This window comes from Sebastes umbrosus, chromosome 4 (assembly GCF_015220745.1).
Source record: "Sebastes umbrosus isolate fSebUmb1 chromosome 4, fSebUmb1.pri, whole genome shotgun sequence".
In the NCBI taxonomy this organism is placed as follows: domain Eukaryota; kingdom Metazoa; phylum Chordata; class Actinopteri; order Perciformes; family Sebastidae; genus Sebastes; species Sebastes umbrosus.
In genome coordinates, this window is record NC_051272.1 from 20,153,759 (window position 1) to 20,173,968 (window position 20,210).

At 42.0% G+C, this 20,210-nt stretch overlaps 1 protein-coding gene across 6 annotated transcripts in view; it reads right to left on the reverse strand.

Moving 5' to 3' along the window:
- Positions 1-20,210, reverse strand: part of reln (reelin) — a 119,607-nt gene that overhangs the window by 21,676 nt on the left and 77,721 nt on the right. For all 6 annotated transcript variants that reach the window (XM_037766980.1, XM_037766982.1, XM_037766981.1 and 3 more), the window contains exons 15-36: positions 19,711-19,839; positions 18,765-18,874; positions 18,459-18,525; positions 17,966-18,199; positions 16,029-16,190; positions 14,346-14,582; positions 13,238-13,430; positions 12,328-12,440; positions 8,897-9,034; positions 8,561-8,747; positions 7,522-7,727; positions 7,196-7,367; positions 6,747-6,953; positions 6,417-6,652; positions 5,444-5,601; positions 5,127-5,334; positions 4,941-5,017; positions 3,550-3,708; positions 3,235-3,429; positions 634-907; positions 393-533; positions 99-276 (exon numbers count right to left, since the gene is read on the reverse strand). In XM_037766980.1, coding sequence (XP_037622908.1) covers positions 99-276; positions 393-533; positions 634-907; positions 3,235-3,429; positions 3,550-3,708; positions 4,941-5,017; positions 5,127-5,334; positions 5,444-5,601; positions 6,417-6,652; positions 6,747-6,953; positions 7,196-7,367; positions 7,522-7,727; positions 8,561-8,747; positions 8,897-9,034; positions 12,328-12,440; positions 13,238-13,430; positions 14,346-14,582; positions 16,029-16,190; positions 17,966-18,199; positions 18,459-18,525; positions 18,765-18,874; positions 19,711-19,839 — 3,781 coding nt within the window. The remainder of the gene's footprint in view (positions 1-98; positions 277-392; positions 534-633; positions 908-3,234; positions 3,430-3,549; positions 3,709-4,940; positions 5,018-5,126; positions 5,335-5,443; positions 5,602-6,416; positions 6,653-6,746; positions 6,954-7,195; positions 7,368-7,521; positions 7,728-8,560; positions 8,748-8,896; positions 9,035-12,327; positions 12,441-13,237; positions 13,431-14,345; positions 14,583-16,028; positions 16,191-17,965; positions 18,200-18,458; positions 18,526-18,764; positions 18,875-19,710; positions 19,840-20,210) is intronic.

Here is a 20,210-nt window from a genome sequence, read left to right on the forward strand (position 1 = left end):
TTGTAGAGTCAGTGATCTAAAGATATCGAGTGTTTATGTGATTTAACTGCATTATTATCGCTCTGGATGTTTTCTGCATGGTGTTTAGGACCCCATACCCCTTTGAAGATGAGGGCAGTGCCAGATTTCAGAGGCTCTCCGCTCAGAGTTCCCCTCTCTGCTCCGTACACCTCAGGCCACGTCTCCTGCTGCAGGTTCTCATTAAAGTCTTCTCTCAGTACAGATGGCAGCGGGGCCAATGGCACACAGTGTGCACCTCCATAACCCTTGTCACACCTGTGTGAGAATGGGAGAATAAGTAAGGGTGAATAACATGTGTATGTAGGCAGAAAATAAGTGTAAAAATTACCAAAAAAATGCATCAGCTGTGCAGAGATGCCAGCTTTACTTACAGACAGCGTCCATTGTCACACAGACCATGTCCAGAGCACATCCAGGGGCAACCAGGGGCAAGTAAGACGTTATCCAGAGCCCATCCTTCTGCCCCTGGGGTGAAGTGGGTTTGGATCCAACGGAACCGAGTTCTGGGGGAACTGAGGGATTCAGAAGCAAGTTATAAAGAAGCTCATGTACTTTCAGAAAATATACCAATACTGTTTACTTATTTTGGGTATAAAGTTCGAAAGCACTTACTTAGCAGCACTGGGCAGGTAGACGGTGATCCTCCTCCAGTGTTTGTACTGGGTCGAGGTATATATGGAGCTCTGAGTATAACCAGCACAGCCGATGGCTGGGGGCACACACTCCGGGGTGATGAGAGACCAGTGATGGCCGCAGTCTGTGGAGTACTCCAGTCGCACACCATGAGAGAAGGAGGTGGACTTACTACAGCCCATACTCAGCTCAAATTGCAGGAACGACGATCCTGACACCTCGAAGTCCCAGCTCTCTGCATATCTTGGCTTCTCTGCAGACACAGTGTAAGAGACACGTCACATTGTTTGGTATTTACTGTAATCTGATTCTAGCATCCACACTGGGTTACAGTGATTTAACATTATTTTCTTATTTTATTTTATTAACTTGTTTGTGTCTGCTTAGATTTGAAAGTTTGCTTCAGCCAAATTATTTGGCCCCTCCATAGCTGTGATGAAATAGGCTCTGAGATCTATTACGTATGTTGATCCTAAAAATATTTTGGCATTGCTGAATTGTGACGACTTTCTGGCAAAAGTTATGTGCTTTTATTACGGAGAATATCGATCAGAGTTTTGTGTTGCTTTGGAGGAAGGTGTTGTTTGGTCTCCTGGAAAATAATACACAGTCATGTGTGCACAATTATTCTCATTATTATAATGGCCAAATTCCATATCCATAAGTGTAAATTCACAGGTAAAAAAACATGCTTTATTGCCGTTAGCAATGAGTTCAGACAATATGTTCTTAAAATAAAAAGCAATTCAAACCATAACAGCTTGTACTGTATGAAGAATTTTATATAGATCTTTATCAGTGTTAATTTTGGCAGGTGTTTTAGATTTAGTCTTAGTCTTAAAATGAAAATGCTGAGAGAGAGTGACAGAGAGAGGGAAAGAGAAGGTGAAAGGTGAAAGTCTTTATGTTTTTAAACACAGTTTATTCTTGTCTTTTTTCGTCAACGATATTGCATGTTTGATATCGTCACAGCTAGTGTTTAATGACATCGGTGCCGTCTCATCATCGTCTTGTCTTAGTCCTGGGAAAAAAAAGGTTGTTGACGAACATATTTCATCAAAGTTTTCGTTAACAAAATTAACACTGATCTTTCTCCCCCTAGCGTTAAACTAAAAAAAAATTGTTTCTTCTTTTTCTTTTCTTTATTATGTGTTCCCTTTTGTACATGTTATGTACTTGTAAGCTTGTAAATCAAGGGCCCGTCTCTTGAAATGGATTTGTTGGTAAATGCCCTTGAAAATGTAAGTTATCTTTCTTATAAGAAATAAGGGTTAAAAATATTTTTTTTTCATGAAATGAAAAGTGTACACCCAAAACACAAAGTCAATACAAGTCCAAATGCAAGTGAAAATATAGCCTTGGAATAATAGGTATAGGAGTTATGTGTGAAATGTGTGCATGTTTCAGCGCATATGAGAACAGCCATGGAGTGTTACAATCAGTGCTCTATGTGCTCGCACAGGGACGCGAGAGCTTTATGTTTATAGATGTGGTGCCAAATTGATCTGGCTTTGCATGCTTAATGAATGAGCCCTGTTGTAATGTAATATTTGTGCAAAGTAAATCCGCTCACAGCTTGATGCGAGCATAAATAACAGGCAGGATGTTCATTCAGGTTCGCTCTCATTAATAATGCAGGACCCACGGCGCCACAGTACATGGGTGATTCAATTTCAGCCTTTTGTGTGGGTAATAATGTGATGTCACTGTGCAGCCATTTATGTGGTTTGTTGAGTGTGTGAATATACAGTTATGTGTCGGTTTACTAGATGTGCATATGCATGGATGTGTATATGGTTCTGCAACCTCCTGCTTCACATTCACTTCAACACATTCACACTGGGCTGCTTGCTGCAAACACTGCAGCTTCACTGAAGCAGTGGGGTGTTAAGTGTCTTACTCAGCGGCCACTTGACAGTGATTGTTGAGGGAGTTACTCCTTCACTTTCCATGCACACACTTTCTGAGCCAGTTGAGGCATTACAACTGACAACCCCATAGTCATAAGCCCTCTTCGCTGAATGCATATGCCAGTGGGCAACCTCTGGGTCTGAAGTCTGAAGTGAAACCATTGTGAAAGTGCCTTTAATTTGCATTCTTCTATTACCTCAGTAAATGTAAATGAGTTTATGGTCTCAATCGCTAGTTTCAAGTCTTCTTCAATACAGCATGATGTTCATTTAGTAAATGATGGTCCCATTTAGAGTCAAATAGACAATATAGCAGGGTATGCTTTAGGGCGTGGCTACCTTGTGATTGACAGGTTGCTACAACGGTATTGTCCGGTCTGGGAGTTGTCCGTGTTTTTGTCCTAGAACTTTAACCCTTTCACAGTGTGTTTTCAGTTCATGAAAGTTAATTTAATTGTAACATTTTGGTCAGCATTCGGTTGTATTTAGCTCCATCTTCTAGTGTCACTGTGACGACCAAAAACCAGGATGACGATTGCCAAAATGCAGAAATCAAAGCTTCAACAAAGCAGTCCGCAAATCAATGGGTGACGTCACGGTGACTACATCCACTTCTTATATACTGTCTATGGTATGTGCTTAAGAACAGTAATGTGTTTGTGTGACTCACTATCAATGGCCTCGGAGTTGAAGGTAAGTGCTGTGTCCAGAGACAAACAGTCCACAGTCACCTCCCCACCCTGAATTCGATACCAGTTGTGCCTCAGAGGCGTCGTGCCGTCAAACTTGTCGTGGAAACCTGTTCTAGAGCTGTCGTTCATACCGATGAAGACATCATCCAAAGCCCACTGGGCAGAGTGTTTCCCTATAAGGACGGAGAGAGACAAGTAAAACAAAACTAAAGCTGTGATATCAAAAAGATATTGTAATATTGTATTTTTTCTGTGCTTTCCTGTAGTGTTGTGCACACTAATCATGCACTAACCTTGCTGTGGCTGCCACCACCGAAATACTGTGATGGGGGTTTTGGCTGCAGGTGGCAGCTCGATTGTCACCACTTGGGGCTCCAGGAAGGAACTAAAGTCCAGCTCCCGAACAAACTGCCACTGGACACCATTGTTGGTAGAGAACTGGATAAGGACACCTAGAATCACAGAACAAAGAGCAGAGTGGACAAAACTTTTAGATGGGTAATCATTTTTCATAGATACAGTTACAGAACTAAGTCAATTTAGCAAGTAGAAACAATAGAATAAACTGCAAAGCAAGGTTGCCATCAAGAAGTTTCTGGTAATTTTGGTCCCGGGACTACTTTTCAAGGAACTAAAGACCAGCAAAGATTAGAAAAATTAGTCCGCTGACGTATGAAAAAAGCAACATGACATGGGACGAGGGCTGCTGGTGGTCACACACTCTGTAGCCTGCAGTTCAGTGTGCCTGCCAGTTTCATCTAAAAAACATGTTGAAAAAACCCCCAAACTTTAGGTTTAGTCTCACTGCGACAATATTTACTGATGCACGTTGGATGTAATGAATGAAATGTAGAGGAGGAAAATGAAACTAAGAGCATCTGTCTCGACACTAAATTATCTGTTGAGTGATTGATGGTTATTTATTCGTGCTTTAGATCATAACCGCCATGAAACAATCAGAAAATAACTTATTTTTCTCTCATTCACAGCAGTGCCGCGCTGTCGGTCTCTTCTATTGCTCTCTCTATTTTTCTATGTCTTTTTTTAAATGAGTCAGGAAGCCGACAGCAGAGCCTAAATTTACTTTTAATGTTATCGAACAAAGAGAAATGCTCTCCCCTCGTCCTAAACGGTCCTAAATCGATACTAGAGTACTTCCTTGTTTATGAATGAAGTTGTACACGACTTGAAGCAGCAGCGTTGTGTCCCTGCTGTCGAAAAGCAATGAGTTCCTCAAAAGGTTCCTAGTTCTTGGGAAAAGTTCCTGTGGTCCAAAAGGGGCTCAATAGAATCAAATAACAGTCCAGAAGCCCTGATTATTACAGATAAAGTGTTTAGGAGGCTGGTAGTGTTTTATCTGACATTGCAGAAACGATCAGACTGAGCCTTCAGCACTGCTGCAGGCTAGAGATCCACCATCTACTGACTGGGGAACAGACAACACTAGACTTTGATTCTCCATTAGAGAAACACACTGACAGTCAGGACCAGATCTGTACCTACACAGCTTTGGCTGGATCGCAGGGCGGATCAAAGACAAAGAGTGAGGAGGAACAAATGGAGACATGCCAGTGGTGAACTGATCAGATCAGATCAGATGTAGAGCTGCTTGCTACAGACTGCACTGTTAAGGAACAGCCACATGAATGCAGCAGAGGGCCTCAATACAGCATGGGATGCTTACCTTCGTTGCGGGACCGAGGCCTGGTGCAAGTGGGCCCCAAACTCTTGCTGCCGATTCGGATGTAGAATTGGACCAACCTGTGTGTAAACAGTGACAACTAAATTTAAATTTCATATCAAACAAACAGCCACCGATGTAACTGGTAAGCACTCAGATGAGAGATTTATAGGTGTGACTTCCACTCACCGTGTGTTTGTGGTGTCTAGAGGCACTGTGCGTGCTTCTCTCCTCCCAGGACTACTGAAGTAAAGAGCTTTGCCCTCACCGATGATGCCACAACCGCCTCCAACTTGTCCCCCGCTTAGGCTCTGCCAGAGTGGGCTCAGCTTCCCCTCAAAGCCCTCAGTCAGCTCTGTGGGACTGGCTACAGATGGGACACAACTATCCTGCTCCACTATGTGGGGAAAAAACAGGGAATCACAAGATATAAAACATAAAGATACATGGAAAATATTTTATTGCTTTCAGTTTCATCCTTTTCCCTTCCTTATCTGTAACTATACCTGTGTATCCCATATCACAGAAGCAGACTCCAGAGATGCAATCTCCGTGTCCCCCACAGTGGTTTGGACAAGGTTCAGAGATGTAGACCCCATCCAAGGCGAATGGTGGGGCATCTCTGTACATGCTGCTCTCCTGGAACCAACGGAACCTGGTTTTACTGGGAAAACGAGGTAGATGTGAATCAGGGAATGAGAGAAATACAAATATAATACCAATCAACTGTTTTAATTGCATATTCTGGGGCAAATTCACAAAGAACGGATTGTGGCCGCTGATAGCACCGTGAATTGCGCATCATTTGCAACCGCTATCTGCTCCATCTCAAGGTCTGATGGGAGTCAGCCTGAGCAAGAGGACTTGTCAGAGTGCCACTTCCACCCAAACCTCCCGAAGGCAATTAAGAGAGAGGAAAGGGAAAAATGTAAGCCCAGGATTTGGGAAGGGAGGGGAGAAATAATTTGTGTATTCGTTTACATATATATCTCGTTTTTTTTGCATGTTTTTCCAAAAAATGACATTTAGAGGAGCTTTAGTCATTTATTTTTCATGACACAGCTGTCATTGCATCCTGTCACTGCATCCCAAAATAAATGAGTTTGAGCAGACGACCCTCATAAATACGTTTCAGTTACCACCAAATCTCTGAAGATAATTTCCCTGTAACTGCGTGTGGCTATCTGCGTGTGCGCTGATCTTTGTGAGTTGGACTGTTTTTGTTATGATGCTCATTTGCATAGAAAGGAGCCGAATTTGTGCCAAATGTCTGCATATTACCTCATTTAAATATGTGCAAATAGCACAGAAGCGCCGAGACGCTATTTGCTTGGCAGTGTAGTTAAAGGTGCATTTAGAATTACACGGTTTCTTTTTGTCGCACAATCTTTTTGTGAATTTGCCTCTCTGTGAAAGAAAATTAATAAAATCACTATTACAACTTAGCAGATCCAATTGCATGCCTGTTACCATAGCTACCTGGCTGCAACATTGCGTGGTATGACCACAGTGACCCTGGTCCACTGCTCATAGTCTCCAGTGTTGTAGAGGGTGGGCTCTCTAAGCTCACGACCACTGCCCTCACAGACACCTGACCCAGGGGTTCCTGGGTAACAGCCCTCTCTCACCAGTGCCCAACTACGACCGGCATCATGAGAGTATTGCAGCATGACTGGAGCAGACGCGCTGAACTCTGACTCACAGCCTATGTTCAACTAGTGGGGGACAGAAAATGAAAGAACAATTTAATCCTGATAAAGTGGTTTTGTGTGCCTGTCTTTCTAGTTTTTACACTTTCCATGTGAGTACCTTAAACTGAAGGGTGTATCCAGGGCGCAGGGCCAGGTCCCTGGTGACGGCCACCCTGTCTCCATCGGAGCGCCCGAACACCATGGCAGAGGGCGTTGAGGCGCAGAAGCTGTTGTTGCTTTCCTTCTCCATGCCTTCATTACCCAGCATCAGCCACACACTCATCTGGTTCAGAGGGTAGTCGAATGCTGGCTTCTCGTAAAAGTTCTGTAGACAGAAGACAGCCAAGTTTATTGTAGTGTTTTGGGTTAACAGGTACCTGTGTCTGCAGCAGATCATATTTCTCATAAGATAAAGGGTACACTTCTGGAAAGATTCAAGATTCCATAGCTGTTCTATCTCAGTTTGGCTGACACTTTCCGTTACAACAAAAGAAGCAATATCTCAAGATGAAGCTGCTGCACGAGGTCAGAGCGAGAAAATGAGAAGTTAAAGGATTGATTCCTGACCTGTGGTAGAGTTGGATTGGCCATGGGAATGATGTGTTTCTCCCTCTCTGACAAAATTATGACATCATCAATTGCCCACTGGTCATAGCCATCCCCAGAGTGAAGAGGCTGCCACCAACGAAACCTTGTGGAGGGTGTCTTAGAGGCCAAGGGAAGCTCATAGTGGACAAAGCTGAGAAAGGAAGAAGAGACAGTTTATTGGCGTTTCTCTTTCAAAATATACATCATCATATTGACTACAAGAAACAGAAAAAGCAGATTTTGTGCACTGGTAAAGATGCCAAATTTTAGTTTCCCCCCGTTTCTTCCTCCCGCAGATTTCTCACCGAGGTTTGGTGAAGTCAGTGAAGTACATCTCAGCGATGAGGCCCCAGTTGATGCCTCCATCGTTGCTGTACTGCAACAGCACTCCTTCCTCCCTGCTGTCTGCCTGGTTACACTCCACCAAGTCTCCGCCCACCCGTAGGTAGAACTGCACAAACTCCGCCCATTCAGTGTCCAGGTCCCAGCTCAGAAGCTGCCTCAGCCCAGCCTGACAACAACACACATATTCGTACATGTTAAGGAGGGATGATCAACTAGGAGCTGCATAACATACTGTAAAGTGCATTATCTTTTTATAAACATGTGTTCCACTTATACTGAATACTGGCCACTTTACAGCAACTGAAATATTGTTTGTTCATATTGGGGGGCAATAAACTCTCAAATAGGAGAGTCTGTTTCCTGGTAACAGCTGTAAAAAGTAAATTTCCAGCTATGTGTACTCAAATCAAAAAGTGCTGAGGTTGCTAGAATACAGAGCTGACTGAAAATTGTGTGCACCCTCCATCCAGTCAGAATCAATTATTCTATAAAGCCATGGTATGATTAAATAAAATCTATATATTTTCAGTGTAGAGGTAATTCAGAGGTCAAAGGTCAGCCGTTTTTGGCAGTAAAAACTAGAAAGCAATCAAAGATTGCATACCGTTCCTCCGCCAAGTTTGCACAATCCTCTAAATTGGTTATTTTGATAACAAAAAATGTTTTGACATTTGTAATCTGGATCTGGATTTGCACCAAAACGCAGAGGGACGATGAGAGGATTCATGTGCCTGATTTTTTTCCTAGACGTAAGTGCCATAGTTTATGGAAAAATATGAAATTGTTAAAAATTGCTGCAATCTTGCTATGTTAAGAAATTGTTTAAAGTGTTCCTGCATCTGCACCGGGATCTTGATTCGCACCAAAAACTTGGCCTAGTTTTCCACCAAACTTTAATCTGTTGACTTCAACCGTGTTGGACACTCCGATAACTAACAGAAAGACGAAGAAGCAAAAAACACGACATTCTTGAAGAAGGCAGTTTTAGAGTTGTTTTACCTTGCTGAAGTACAGGGACGATCCAGATGAGACCACCCCACAGCCTACGTCAGGGTTGACCACCTCTCCACCAATCACCTCCTGCCATGTGGCCAGCATTGCATCCTGGGACTCAAAGTCAGAGAGTACACTGGAGGAGAGCGGGGAGGAGGGCTGGCAGTCTGTTCCAGAGAAACCATCATCACACCTACGAGAGAACACAATGGCTGAACTTCTTATCTTTGCTATCAGTTAATTTCTGCTTTAATATCAATCCCACACACGTCCATCAAAAGATATTTATGGGCCTCCGTGTTGAGTGATATTAACAAAGTGATAATGTGTGTGTAAGCTGACCTGCAGTGTCCGTGGTCACACCAGCCGTGTCCGTGGCACATGTTAGGACACTGCTGGCCGATGTAGATGTCATCCAGGGCCCACTCGTCCTGTTCTCCATAGTAGTTCTGGATCCAGCGGAACCGTGTGGCACTGGACCTGAACACAGAAGTTATAGACCAAGGTTATAATAGTTTTGAATTTTTTATTTCATTCTAGTTTAATTTTAAGTTTTCAGAGTGTGTTTGCTAGTTTTAGTTTAGTTTCAGTTTTTCAGAAAGGTTTTGTTTTAATTTTTATATATTAAATTTTAGATTGATTTTTGTTAGGGCCAAGTATATAGCTACATATATATACAAAATACTGTGTGGGAATGGCCATAATGTTTAATGTTAATTCTTCACGCTACTTTTGTGTCCAATGTGAAGCACCATCTCCTGGAATGTCAAGTCTGTTCAATTTCTGTGGTTCAATGTCACGAGAGTTGACGGGAATTCATGCTGTCTCCTTTTTTCAGTTGTGAGCAGTGTGCAACCTCGGGGTCTGAGAAGTGAAGCCAATGTGGAAGTGCTTTAAACTTGCATTCTTTCTAATAGCCAGCAGGGGGCGACTCCTCTGGTTGCAAAGAAGTCTGATTGTATAGAAGTCTATGAGAAAATGACCCTACTTCTCACTTGATTTATTACCTCAGTAAACATTGTAAACATGAGTTTATGGTCTCAATCGCTAGTTTCAAGTCTTCTTCATTACAGCATGATGTTCATTTAGTAAATTATGGTCCCATTTAGAGTCAAATAGACCATAAAGCAGGGTGTCCTTTAGGGCGTGGCTACCTTATGATTGACAGGTCGATACCACGACGTTGTCCGGTCTGGAGTTGTCCGTGTTTTTGTCTTACAACTTTAACCCTTTTACAGTGTGTTTTCAGTTCATCAAAGTTAATCATAACCTTTTTGGTCGCCTAAAATGTCTTATTCAGCGTTTTGTTGTACTTAGCTTCACACTCTTGTGTCACTTCTGGTTGCAAATAAAATAAGATGGCGACAGCCAAAATGCTGAACTCGAGGCTTCAAAACGTCAGTCCACAAACCAATGGGTGACTTTACAGTGACTACTCATATACAGTCTATGGTTGTGATATATTATAGCTAAAAAACTATGACTGAATTTAATTTATGTTCATTTTTATTTTATTTGTATTTTTTTTTTTTCCTCATGCAATATTGTTTCAGTTTAGTTTCAGTTTTTCTTAAAGGATATAGTTTTTAGTTTCGGTTTACTAACAATATATGTCACTGTTTATTTTCGTTTTCATTTCAGTTTTACTTTACTCTAATAACCCTGGTAAACACACAAAAATAGTTTTAATTAGATTCATACTATAGAAGCTGAACAAAATGTACATAGGTGGAAGAAAAACTGCAATACTGTAACAGACTGCTGAATTATAACGATAAAAAAGTAATAAAATGTTATAAATGCGCTACATGATCTCAGAATCCAACAGTGGCTGCTTGCATGTCAACCACATCATCATGTTATTCTCACTAATCTACTGGAGATAGAGATTTGTGGATTTAGTGTCTGGCAGGTAAAGATTAACCTTATCACATGTGTGTATGTCTGTTTTCCTATGTATGTGTGTGTGTGTGTGTGTGTGTGCGTGTTTGTGTGTGTGTGTGTGGGTTTAGCTTTTGTGTGAAATGAATGTCAGAGAGAGGGCAACATCATCATCATCATCATCACATCATCTCTGTTAAAGGCAGGCTGTGGATGTGAATGTGTGTGCAGTGTGGGAACATGTTTGTGCATGTGAGTGCCTTCCGGTGTTTGCAGCTCAGTGCATGTACAGTACAGCGATGATAAATGGTTGTAGAATCGTAGATAGTCAGGTATATTGGGGGTTTTATAGTACGGATGCTTCTCGGCCCGCTGCTTCGGTGACCCGTATCAACTCAGACCACCTCCTGATCATACAGAACTGGCCCCGACTGTTTTATTATCATTTACTGCCATGACCCTGTGACCTCTCATCACACCCTGCAGGAGATTAGACCACCTTTATTTAGGAGCTGGGTGGCAGAATGAAATGGAGGTGGAGGTCACAGTGCTGCGTGTGGAAGGTTTATGTGATTGTTTGAGTTGATATATGTGTGAGCTAGGGCTGTAACAGTACATGTATTCCTCAGGAACTGCTCAGCACAGGATGCCTGGTTCAGTATGGGACTTGTTTCCATTCTGTTTGTCCTTTAAACTGAATCATTACAGTCTTATTATCTTTATTCAATGCAATTATAGTCTTTGTATTGGCACACGCAGAACACAAACTCAAAAGTTTGAGTTCATCCAGCAAAGCTTTGGCAGTATGTCGGCTGTTGACTGAGCTCATGGAGAGGATAGCATCACTGGTATCGCAAACATAGATGAGAAGCCAGAGCTGGAGGAACTACTATATCATTTTTCCAGACAAAGAGAAGAGAACCAGACAAAAAGAGTGTGCACCTCATTTGTGTTGGCATCTCTCAAGTGTGTCTGTTTAAAACAGACTGAGTCACAAACCCCTCTGTCAACTACATGCATGTTTAAGGCTTGACCATACTCAGTTGATTCAAAAGTGTTATGCCCTTTCTATGTTATTCCTTCAAGAGTGCACAGTTTTGTAATTGAGTTGGAGCGAAACTGATATACTGTTTTTTGTGTTCTTTTAGAATACCAGATTAAGCAGTGTTGATATTTTTCAAAATGAATAGAAAGAAATGTTATCTCTTGTTTTGCCAAGTTTTGAGAGAGGAAGAGAGAGAGAGAGAGAGAGAGAGAAAGAGAGAGTATTTGAGTGTTTTTCATTAAAGGGTTGCAAAAGAAATTTCATTGTTATGGTGCATTAAACCTTGGTGCAATGTGTTCCTGAAAAAGTACAACTTAATTATAAACTCTAACTAGAAACACCAAGATAAAGTTATACAACAGCTGTGTACTATCTGTCCTTCTATACGGTACTGAGTGCTGGAGAATGACTGAAATAGACATAGGCAAGCTTTCCAGCTTTCACAATACCCGCTTCAGAAAGATCATGAGGATATTCTGGTCTAGGAAGATTACAAACCATGAACTACACAAAACGACAGGGTGCTTGGACATGGAAACAATATTGATAAGAAGACGATGGAGATGGCTTGGACATGTTTTAAAGCAGAATTGGATGTGAAACAGTTTGTGCACATGCCCGTAGCTGTGTATGGATGTGTGTGAGGGGTGTGTGTCTACGTATGTATGTGTGAACATTAACAGTAATAGATGCTGACGCTTCCTAGTGTCCTCCTTTGCAGCTTTAGGTTACTGTATCTCAGGTGCGTTATGCTTGTAAACTACAAAAGCCAGGATGAAAGATCAGATCAGTGGGCACTTTGTGACTCTTGTCTTCTGTGTCTACTGTACAGATGTGAGGTTCTTACCATGTCTTCTGAGGCAGAGACAAAGTGATGCGTCTCCAGTCTTTGAACTCTGATGGGTGGTAGACACTGGGAGCTGTAAACTCAGAGCAGCTTGGCATGCCAGGCAGACAGGCCTGGGTGAGAGAAACATTAAAATACACTGTTTATTGTCTGCCCATTTTGGTGGGGAGGCGTTGCTTAATGTTGATTACTCAGAATTCATAAAAAAGTTTGTTATTTATCATTGTGGATTTTGTTTTGTAGCTAAATTCTTCAGAAGCAGCATGATATACTGCAGACACACCCCGGTGCTGCATTAGCCCCACAGTGTGTGCATATGAAAGGCTAAGGCAGGATTACAGTATCTCTGACCTTGAACACTGGAACACAAGCAAGGATTAAAAGTACGGGACATTCAGAGAGTTACATTCTGCACTTGCCAGATGACTGCATTGCCATGCACATGGGAGAATTAGAGAAAATTCACTGATGGAGGACTCATTACGCCCTATTCAATTCCAAAGGCAATAAAAATCTTGGCAGATACTTTGGTGCCTTATGAATATTTATGAGCCAGTTGTGATCACAGAAAATCTTTGTTGAATCATGGGAAGATAATCTGCTTGCTGATTCAAGTATTGCCATGTATCTGCTAATAGTAGGATGATAAAAAGTAATTGCGATGATTTCTCATCTGAAACAAAGTGCCACATTTAAAGACTCTCATTATTTACATATTATTACGGAGGCTGTAATGGGTAAATCAATATTCATGTTCATGAATAAATGATGTGTTTCCTTGTCTCTCTCCAGGATGACTTCTACAGGGTTTAGTCATAAACAAAAGGTGTGAGCCTGGCTGTGAAAACCAAAGGGCTCGGATGTTAACAATCACTTAACACAGGGAACAAAGTTGTTTCACGCTACTTACCTCTTTGACCAGGTGCCAGGTGAGGCCGTGATTGGTGGAGAACTCCAGGCGGACCTGGGTGTCAATATGGGGGGAAGGCTCGCGGCCACAGCCCATGACCAGCGAGAATTGTAGACTGTAGGAGGCTCCGATCTGCATGGACTGAGTTTCCACATAACGAATACTGGAGCCGGGGCTGGGCTCGCCAGAGAAACTGGAGTAGAACATGGAGGAAGAGAGGATACCAGACTGTATGTTACATGCTGTGGTGCACACTCAATACACTTAAGACTACGCGTAGAATTGTTGTTTGTTGGCTTAATTTTTGGTTTGTAGGAATGAAGACAATCCTGGAGAAAATAAAAACAAAATCAAGTTGCAAATTATTGTTGTAAATAGTAATACAAATAGTAACTATAGGTGGGAATCACAATACGATATTATCACGATTGTTAAGTCATGATTATTGCGATTTTAAACATTTTGCAATATGCTGAGTATTGTCATAATATATATTGTGATTTATTATCTTTTTTCAACTGCAAATTATACAGTTTGTCAACATCTGTTTTATCTAATAAGATACAGTTTTCACTCTGTAATCTCAGTTGTCATTCACTTATCTTGAAGTCAGAGGTCAGAGGTCAAAGGACCACTTTGAAAATGACCATGCCAGTTGTTCCTCTGCAAAATTTAATGTAATTTTGGGGCGTTATTTAGCGTTCTTCCCGACAAGCTAACATGACGTGGTAGGTACCAATGGATTCCTCAGGTTTCTCTAGTTTCATATGATACTACTATCTTCACTCTTGTTTTAAAACTAATACAACCCATGAAAGACAGAATAGTAGCTTTCGGATTGTTAAGAGGTTAATAATTTATTTAATAAAAGATCGATACTTGGCGTCCGTGTATTGATGCAATATTGCCACGCAAAAAATCTTTGCTGTAGCGATTTTTTCCCTCACCCCTAAAAGTAACTAAGAATTGACAAATGTTTAACTATTCAATCGTGTTAGGACCCAGTGGACAACCTTTCATTAAATAAAAAAACAAAAGCATTCAAATGCTACAATATAACCAAATAATGACCAATACAGTATTTGTATCAGAGCAATAAGTCTCCTACCTGAGAGTCCAGTCATGCTGGCAGTAGGGCTGGACATGGCCAAGATAGAAACCAAGACTCTGGGTGACGTCCAGCACGTTGCTGAAGTCAAGACTTATGGTGTTGAACAGCACAGAGGTCATGCTGATTTCATCCAGGGCCCACACATCATGACTACGACCTGAATGGTACGGCTGCCACCAGCGGAACTGCACGCCAAACTTACGAGCACCGGCTGGGAGTTCAACTGACACAATCCTGGTTGGGGGAAAGAGATTATTAGAAAAGTATTTACAAAAGCATGCATGATAAATACTAGATGCTGGACAGAAAAACATGTAAAAGATGGAAAAATAGAGTCCGAACACTAGATACTGCTCCCATGAACATTTAATTGATTACCACTTGTGACGTTTAGCAGTATCTAGTGTGCGGACACTATTTTCCCAAAAGAGACCATCAAACTGAGCTTTGCTGACACTTCTGGAAAGTGAGCTTGACATAAGTAGTGCACGCGCCACAGTCACAACCGCACAAATGTGAGACTAGATGACATGTATTTGGGGATTGCATCCAAAATGGCAAACATTTTAGCTGGAATTAATCACACAAGCTGACTGAACTGTGACTCAGACTCTGACTTGGATCTAAAGCCTGCATAATCACAGTCTGCCTGGACAATTTTAAATACATTCTGACACAATGCAGATGGTCAATATAACCAGGCTTTATGAACACAGCATCTTACATCACTCTTTAGTTTCTTACAGCCCACTCTGTTCGCCACAAAGACCTTTTTTTCTCTTTGTCAAGACTGATTCCTGTATCTTGGTGTTTTGTTAAAAACATCCATTTTTATAACAACATGAAGGTGTATAAATAGCACAACATTACAAGGATTTTAGGCTTTTTGCATGTCATTTGTGTGCCATTTTTCGCGTGTCATTTGTACACCACGCAACAAAACTACAGTAACGTCTGCAGTTAGGTTTAGGCAACAAAACCACTAAGTTAGGTTCAGGAAAAACGTCACGGTGGGGCTTAAAATAAGTACGTAAACTAAGTAAAATACGTACAGAAACAACGTAACATAACTACGGAAAACACATGACTAAAAAACATGTGACAACGTCACTAACGTAACTTAAAAAATAAAACTCCTAATTAAAAGTTGTGTGTTTGTTGGATCCATACCCCTAAGTGGTCTTTCTTGCTTGTTAGTCAACATCACTAGCTCTAAGCGTAGCATATTTACAGATGCGTTTACATTGCAGTCAGTACAGACTCCATGGCGTACTAATGACACGCCAAAAGCAAGAAAGCTGTTCTTATTACATGCTAAATGCCTTGCGCATTATCGTATGATTCATAGGCCTTTTCATGTGAACAGGCTGTCGATAGAGTAAGAACCTGCACTTGCACCTGCAGGTCAGATAGTTGTGGAGTCCCTGACTCACTAGCTCCGTTGACCTTTCTAGTGGTGATGAAGAGCTCTGAGACCCGGCCTGCACAGCTGGAACCCAGCCCACTTTGTCTTCATTACACACATAGATGGCTCTAACGGACTCAATGGGTCCCAGTGGCTTACACCTCTGGCACGCCATTAGCAGTGCAATGTGTGTGTTAATGGAGTCATAGTGTCTCTGTGGAACCATAAGCACCTAGTGTGTGTGTGCTCATACACAGTCTAAACATAGGTGGTACCTTGGCTCATGGAAGCCTTGGTAAGCGTAGTGCTGCAGCAGCGTCCAGGTGATGCCGTTGTCTGAGGAGTAATGTAGCAGGACTCCCTCTCCTGGCTGGTCTGGGGCAGGACAGGAGCTCAGGGTGCTGCGGCTGCCCAGGCGAAGCGTAAACTGGAGGTACCTGCAGAGAGTGGAAGCAAGAACATGAAAGAAAATGAAAGCAAGAAGGGCCAGTTGGAGAGAGAAGGGGAGTACAATAGCAGTTGGGAGTGTACAAAAAAAGGAAATGACACAGAAAGAGAGAAAAAGGCAGGTTGATAAATGAGAAGAAGGAAAAGTAAGGTGACCAAGTGCTCAGGAAGGAGAGGTGAGGCGGGTGGGGGGGTAAAAGGGTAGACAAACAGACAGTCATACAGAGTAGAGAGGTGGGAGGGAGGTGGCAGGATGATGGATGAGATGATTAAATGAATGAGGACAAAATTAGATGAGAGGAGGTGGAGGGAAAGAAAGAGTGTGAATGAGAGTCAGAGTTCACATCCATGTACCCATGTTAACTCGACATAGTTCTAATGTAGCACCAGTTTTCGTACTTTTATGTGTTCCTCTATGTTTTGTCAGACATATTATTGTCTATACTAATGTAATATTTATTATAATACCCACCATCTATCATGGGCTGCCAGTCACCCCCCCCCAGCTCTCTCTGTCCTTGGCTGAGCTGTGCTTTCAGTAGTGATGCAGTTTCCTCTCTCAGGCAGCTGTTCACTCAATCAGCCAGGAAACTGGCATTAAATATGGCCATCAGGTGGCACACTGAGAGCCGCAACAGGCATAATCAATCTAACACAGATGCCATATCTAAGTTCACCGTTCCCTCTCTATCTTTCTCTCTCACATTTTCATCCTCTGCTCTCATCTGCTTTCCTCGCCACGATCACAATCCATCTCCCAGCGTAGGAACGTGGAGTATGAGGGAAAGAGGGATTGAAGAAGGAGGAGAGTAGAAAGCTGACTGGCTGGAACATTTGCAGTATCAATCAGAAGTAAATTCACCTGATGAAGACAAGCCACGGTTTTACAAAGTAATCTGCTGGTGGCAAAATCAGCAGAATCAAAATCTGCTTGTGAGCATGCGTGTCCACAAGACCCGCCCTTTCCATGCTTCCCATTTATTGTCTATGTAAGCAGCTGTGCAATGCATTCTGGTATCGTGGCGGCGCAATTGGAGAGACAGAATGTCACGTTGGCTGTTCCTCATCAACATAAAGTTGAGGTCTAGGCTACTTTATGCAAATCAGGAAATCAGGAATTGGAAACTCCCAAGAAACTTTTAAACTAACTGTTGTCGATCTAAAATACAGATATTTCTTGCATAAAATGTTTTCAGACGCACATTTCTGTGAACTATTTTTGTAATATAAGAGAAAAAAAGTTTCCAAACGAGCTGCCCTGTTGGTGGCTGCAACCCATGAGGGAAGCGTTCGTCCAATCAGGGGCCTAGTGCCTGGTGTCTAGTGGCAGCCCATCAAGCATCCAATGCTGAGAAGCAAGGCGATCCGAAGAAAGGAGGTTAGATGCGCTTCAACCGTTTCACAATAAATAGTAGGCTTGTCCAGTGCTCACAGAGTAGGCCAATCTTGTAACAGGAGAGACTTCAGAGACCAGGTCCAAAGCACACTGGAGCACATGGATTTAAGGCAAACAACCTTATTAGAAGACTAACGTTTCGAAGCCAACTCTTCATCAGAGTCAAACCGATCTGAGACTTATATTCTTGATCCCTTGCGTCCAAAAACACCCCTGTGGACACGTACCATGAGGCTGAGCATGGATATGTTTGTACAAGCGTACGCATGTGAGTTCCCTCATGTCTCTGCTTGTGTCTGTATGTGTATGAAACCAGTTTGTTTTTGTTTTTACATTCATGATCCTGTTCTCTATCAGCACTTTGATTACCTGGCCTGGGAACTGTCTAGTGGGGCGGTAACCAAGTGTCTCCTGCTGTCCCTGTTGAAGACCAAGGCCTTGCCGCTGGCCAGCACCCCACAGCCAAAGCTGACCTCAGCCCCACGAAGGGAGGAGAAGCTGTGATAGGAGGAGAGGCGTGGGCTGGAGAAACCCTCCGACAGGAAAGCTGGGAAGGTCTGGGAGGCAAGCTCACAGGCTGGACCACTGAAGCCTGGGTCACATCTGGGAGAGGAGGAGAGTGAGAGGAGAGGAGAGGAGAGAGAAAGGAGGGGAAGACATGAGACATTAAAAAGAGTGAAGGATATAAACGAGAAAAAGAAGACAGAGATAATGAAAATCCATTAATAAATCATAACCATAACACAATTTGATTAATTCTGAATGGTGATTGGTGCTGTAAGGCATTAGGTGGATAATGAGCAGACTCATTTTGAAGGAGAGACATTGGATTTATTTGGTTTAATAAAAAGCAGATCCTTACTTGCAGCCTGTGCGAGAACAATGTCCTCTCCCAGAGCAGTAACGAAGGCAGGCGGGACCGAGATACACTGAAGCAAAACACAGGCGTGGAAATTACATTTTCTTTTACTGCAAAGAGTCATTTTTTGCTCACTTAGCTGAGCTGTGATAAAAAAGTTTGTAACCCTAAACATATCCTGGATTTAGTAGGTTGAGACCTGAAAGGAGGAGGGTTTTAGGCTCATTTGTGGGGTCCAACTAAACAAGAAAACAACAGCTTTTCATGACACTGTGAGTATACCATGTGACCTGTATGTATAGCACTAACCATTGTCTATGGCCCACATGTTACCCGTTCCAGTGCCGGACTGTTTCCAGCGGAAACGTGTTATCTCTGTCAGGGCAGCGTTGGGCAGAGGGATGGAGATTCTGGTCCACCTGGAGAGACAAAATACAATATGTATATATCCACAGAGACTGACTGACAATATACAAAGAGCTATCAAAGTTAACACGATAATAATTATATAATTATAATAATAACACGCAAATTTGTTTTAATGCACTAATTTCTTTAACGCATTAATACAACCGATCTTTTGGAGGCTGTAGCGGGCTTTTAAAGCTAGAGTGAAGATACTGGCATCATATGAAACCAAAAAACCTAAGGAATCCATTGGTATCAACCATGTCATACTAGCTTGTCAACAAGGAGGCCAAATAACGCTCCAAACTTGCGCTACATTTTGGCAAGGAAAAACGGTCATGGCCATTTTCAAAGGGGTTCCTTGACCTCTGACCTCAAGATATGTGAATGAAAATGGGTTCTATGGGTACCCACGAGTCTCCCCTTTACAGACATGCCCACTTTATGATAATCACATGCAGTTTGGGGCAAGTCATAGTGAAGTCAGCACACTGACACACTGACAGCTGTTGTTGCCTGTTGGGCTTGAGTTTGCCATGTTATGATTTGAGCATATTCTTTATGCTAAATGCAGTACCTGTGAGGGTTTCTGGACAATATTATCATTGTTCTGTGTTGTTAATTGATTTCCAATAATAAATATATACATACATTTACATAAAGCAACATATTTGCCCATTCCCATGTTGATAAGAGTATTAAATACTTGACAAATCTCCCTTTAAGGTACATTTTGAACAGATAAAAAATGTGCGATTAATCGTGATTAACTATTTGAATCAATTGACAGCCCTAGGATATACATAAAGGCACAGCCACACATACAGATGTGCAGACTCGTTCCTACCCGCTGTAGTTGTCAGAGGAGTAGATGGTGCTGTGAGGTAGATGGGGTCCAGCACAGAGCTCTGGCAGACACTCAGTGTGGAGCAAAGACCAGGAGCGACCGTGGTTGGTGGAAAACTCCAGAGTCACGCTATTGAAAAACAACAGAGAATATCTTATCTCAACATTTTAATTTTCAAACTAAAATATTGTAAAACGACTGAAGAGCTCTGAATTTAGATTAGATAAAAAAGAGTAATAATTTCTTCAGAGACTCCACTGCAAAGTCTGTCCCTTCTACTTTTATTAAAAAAGCACTCCCCAATTTAATACATGAAGCTTCAAATGGCTGCAAGAGTAGTGATTTAAATACCCAGAAGAAATATAACACGATCTTAACAAACTCCTTGAACTCATTTCTTATTCTTAGAGACCAATTGAGTTCAGATTTCTCCAGATGTTGCTGTTTAGAAACATTAAAGCATTGTGTCCTTAAGTCCCCTGTGTGCACCATTTACTATT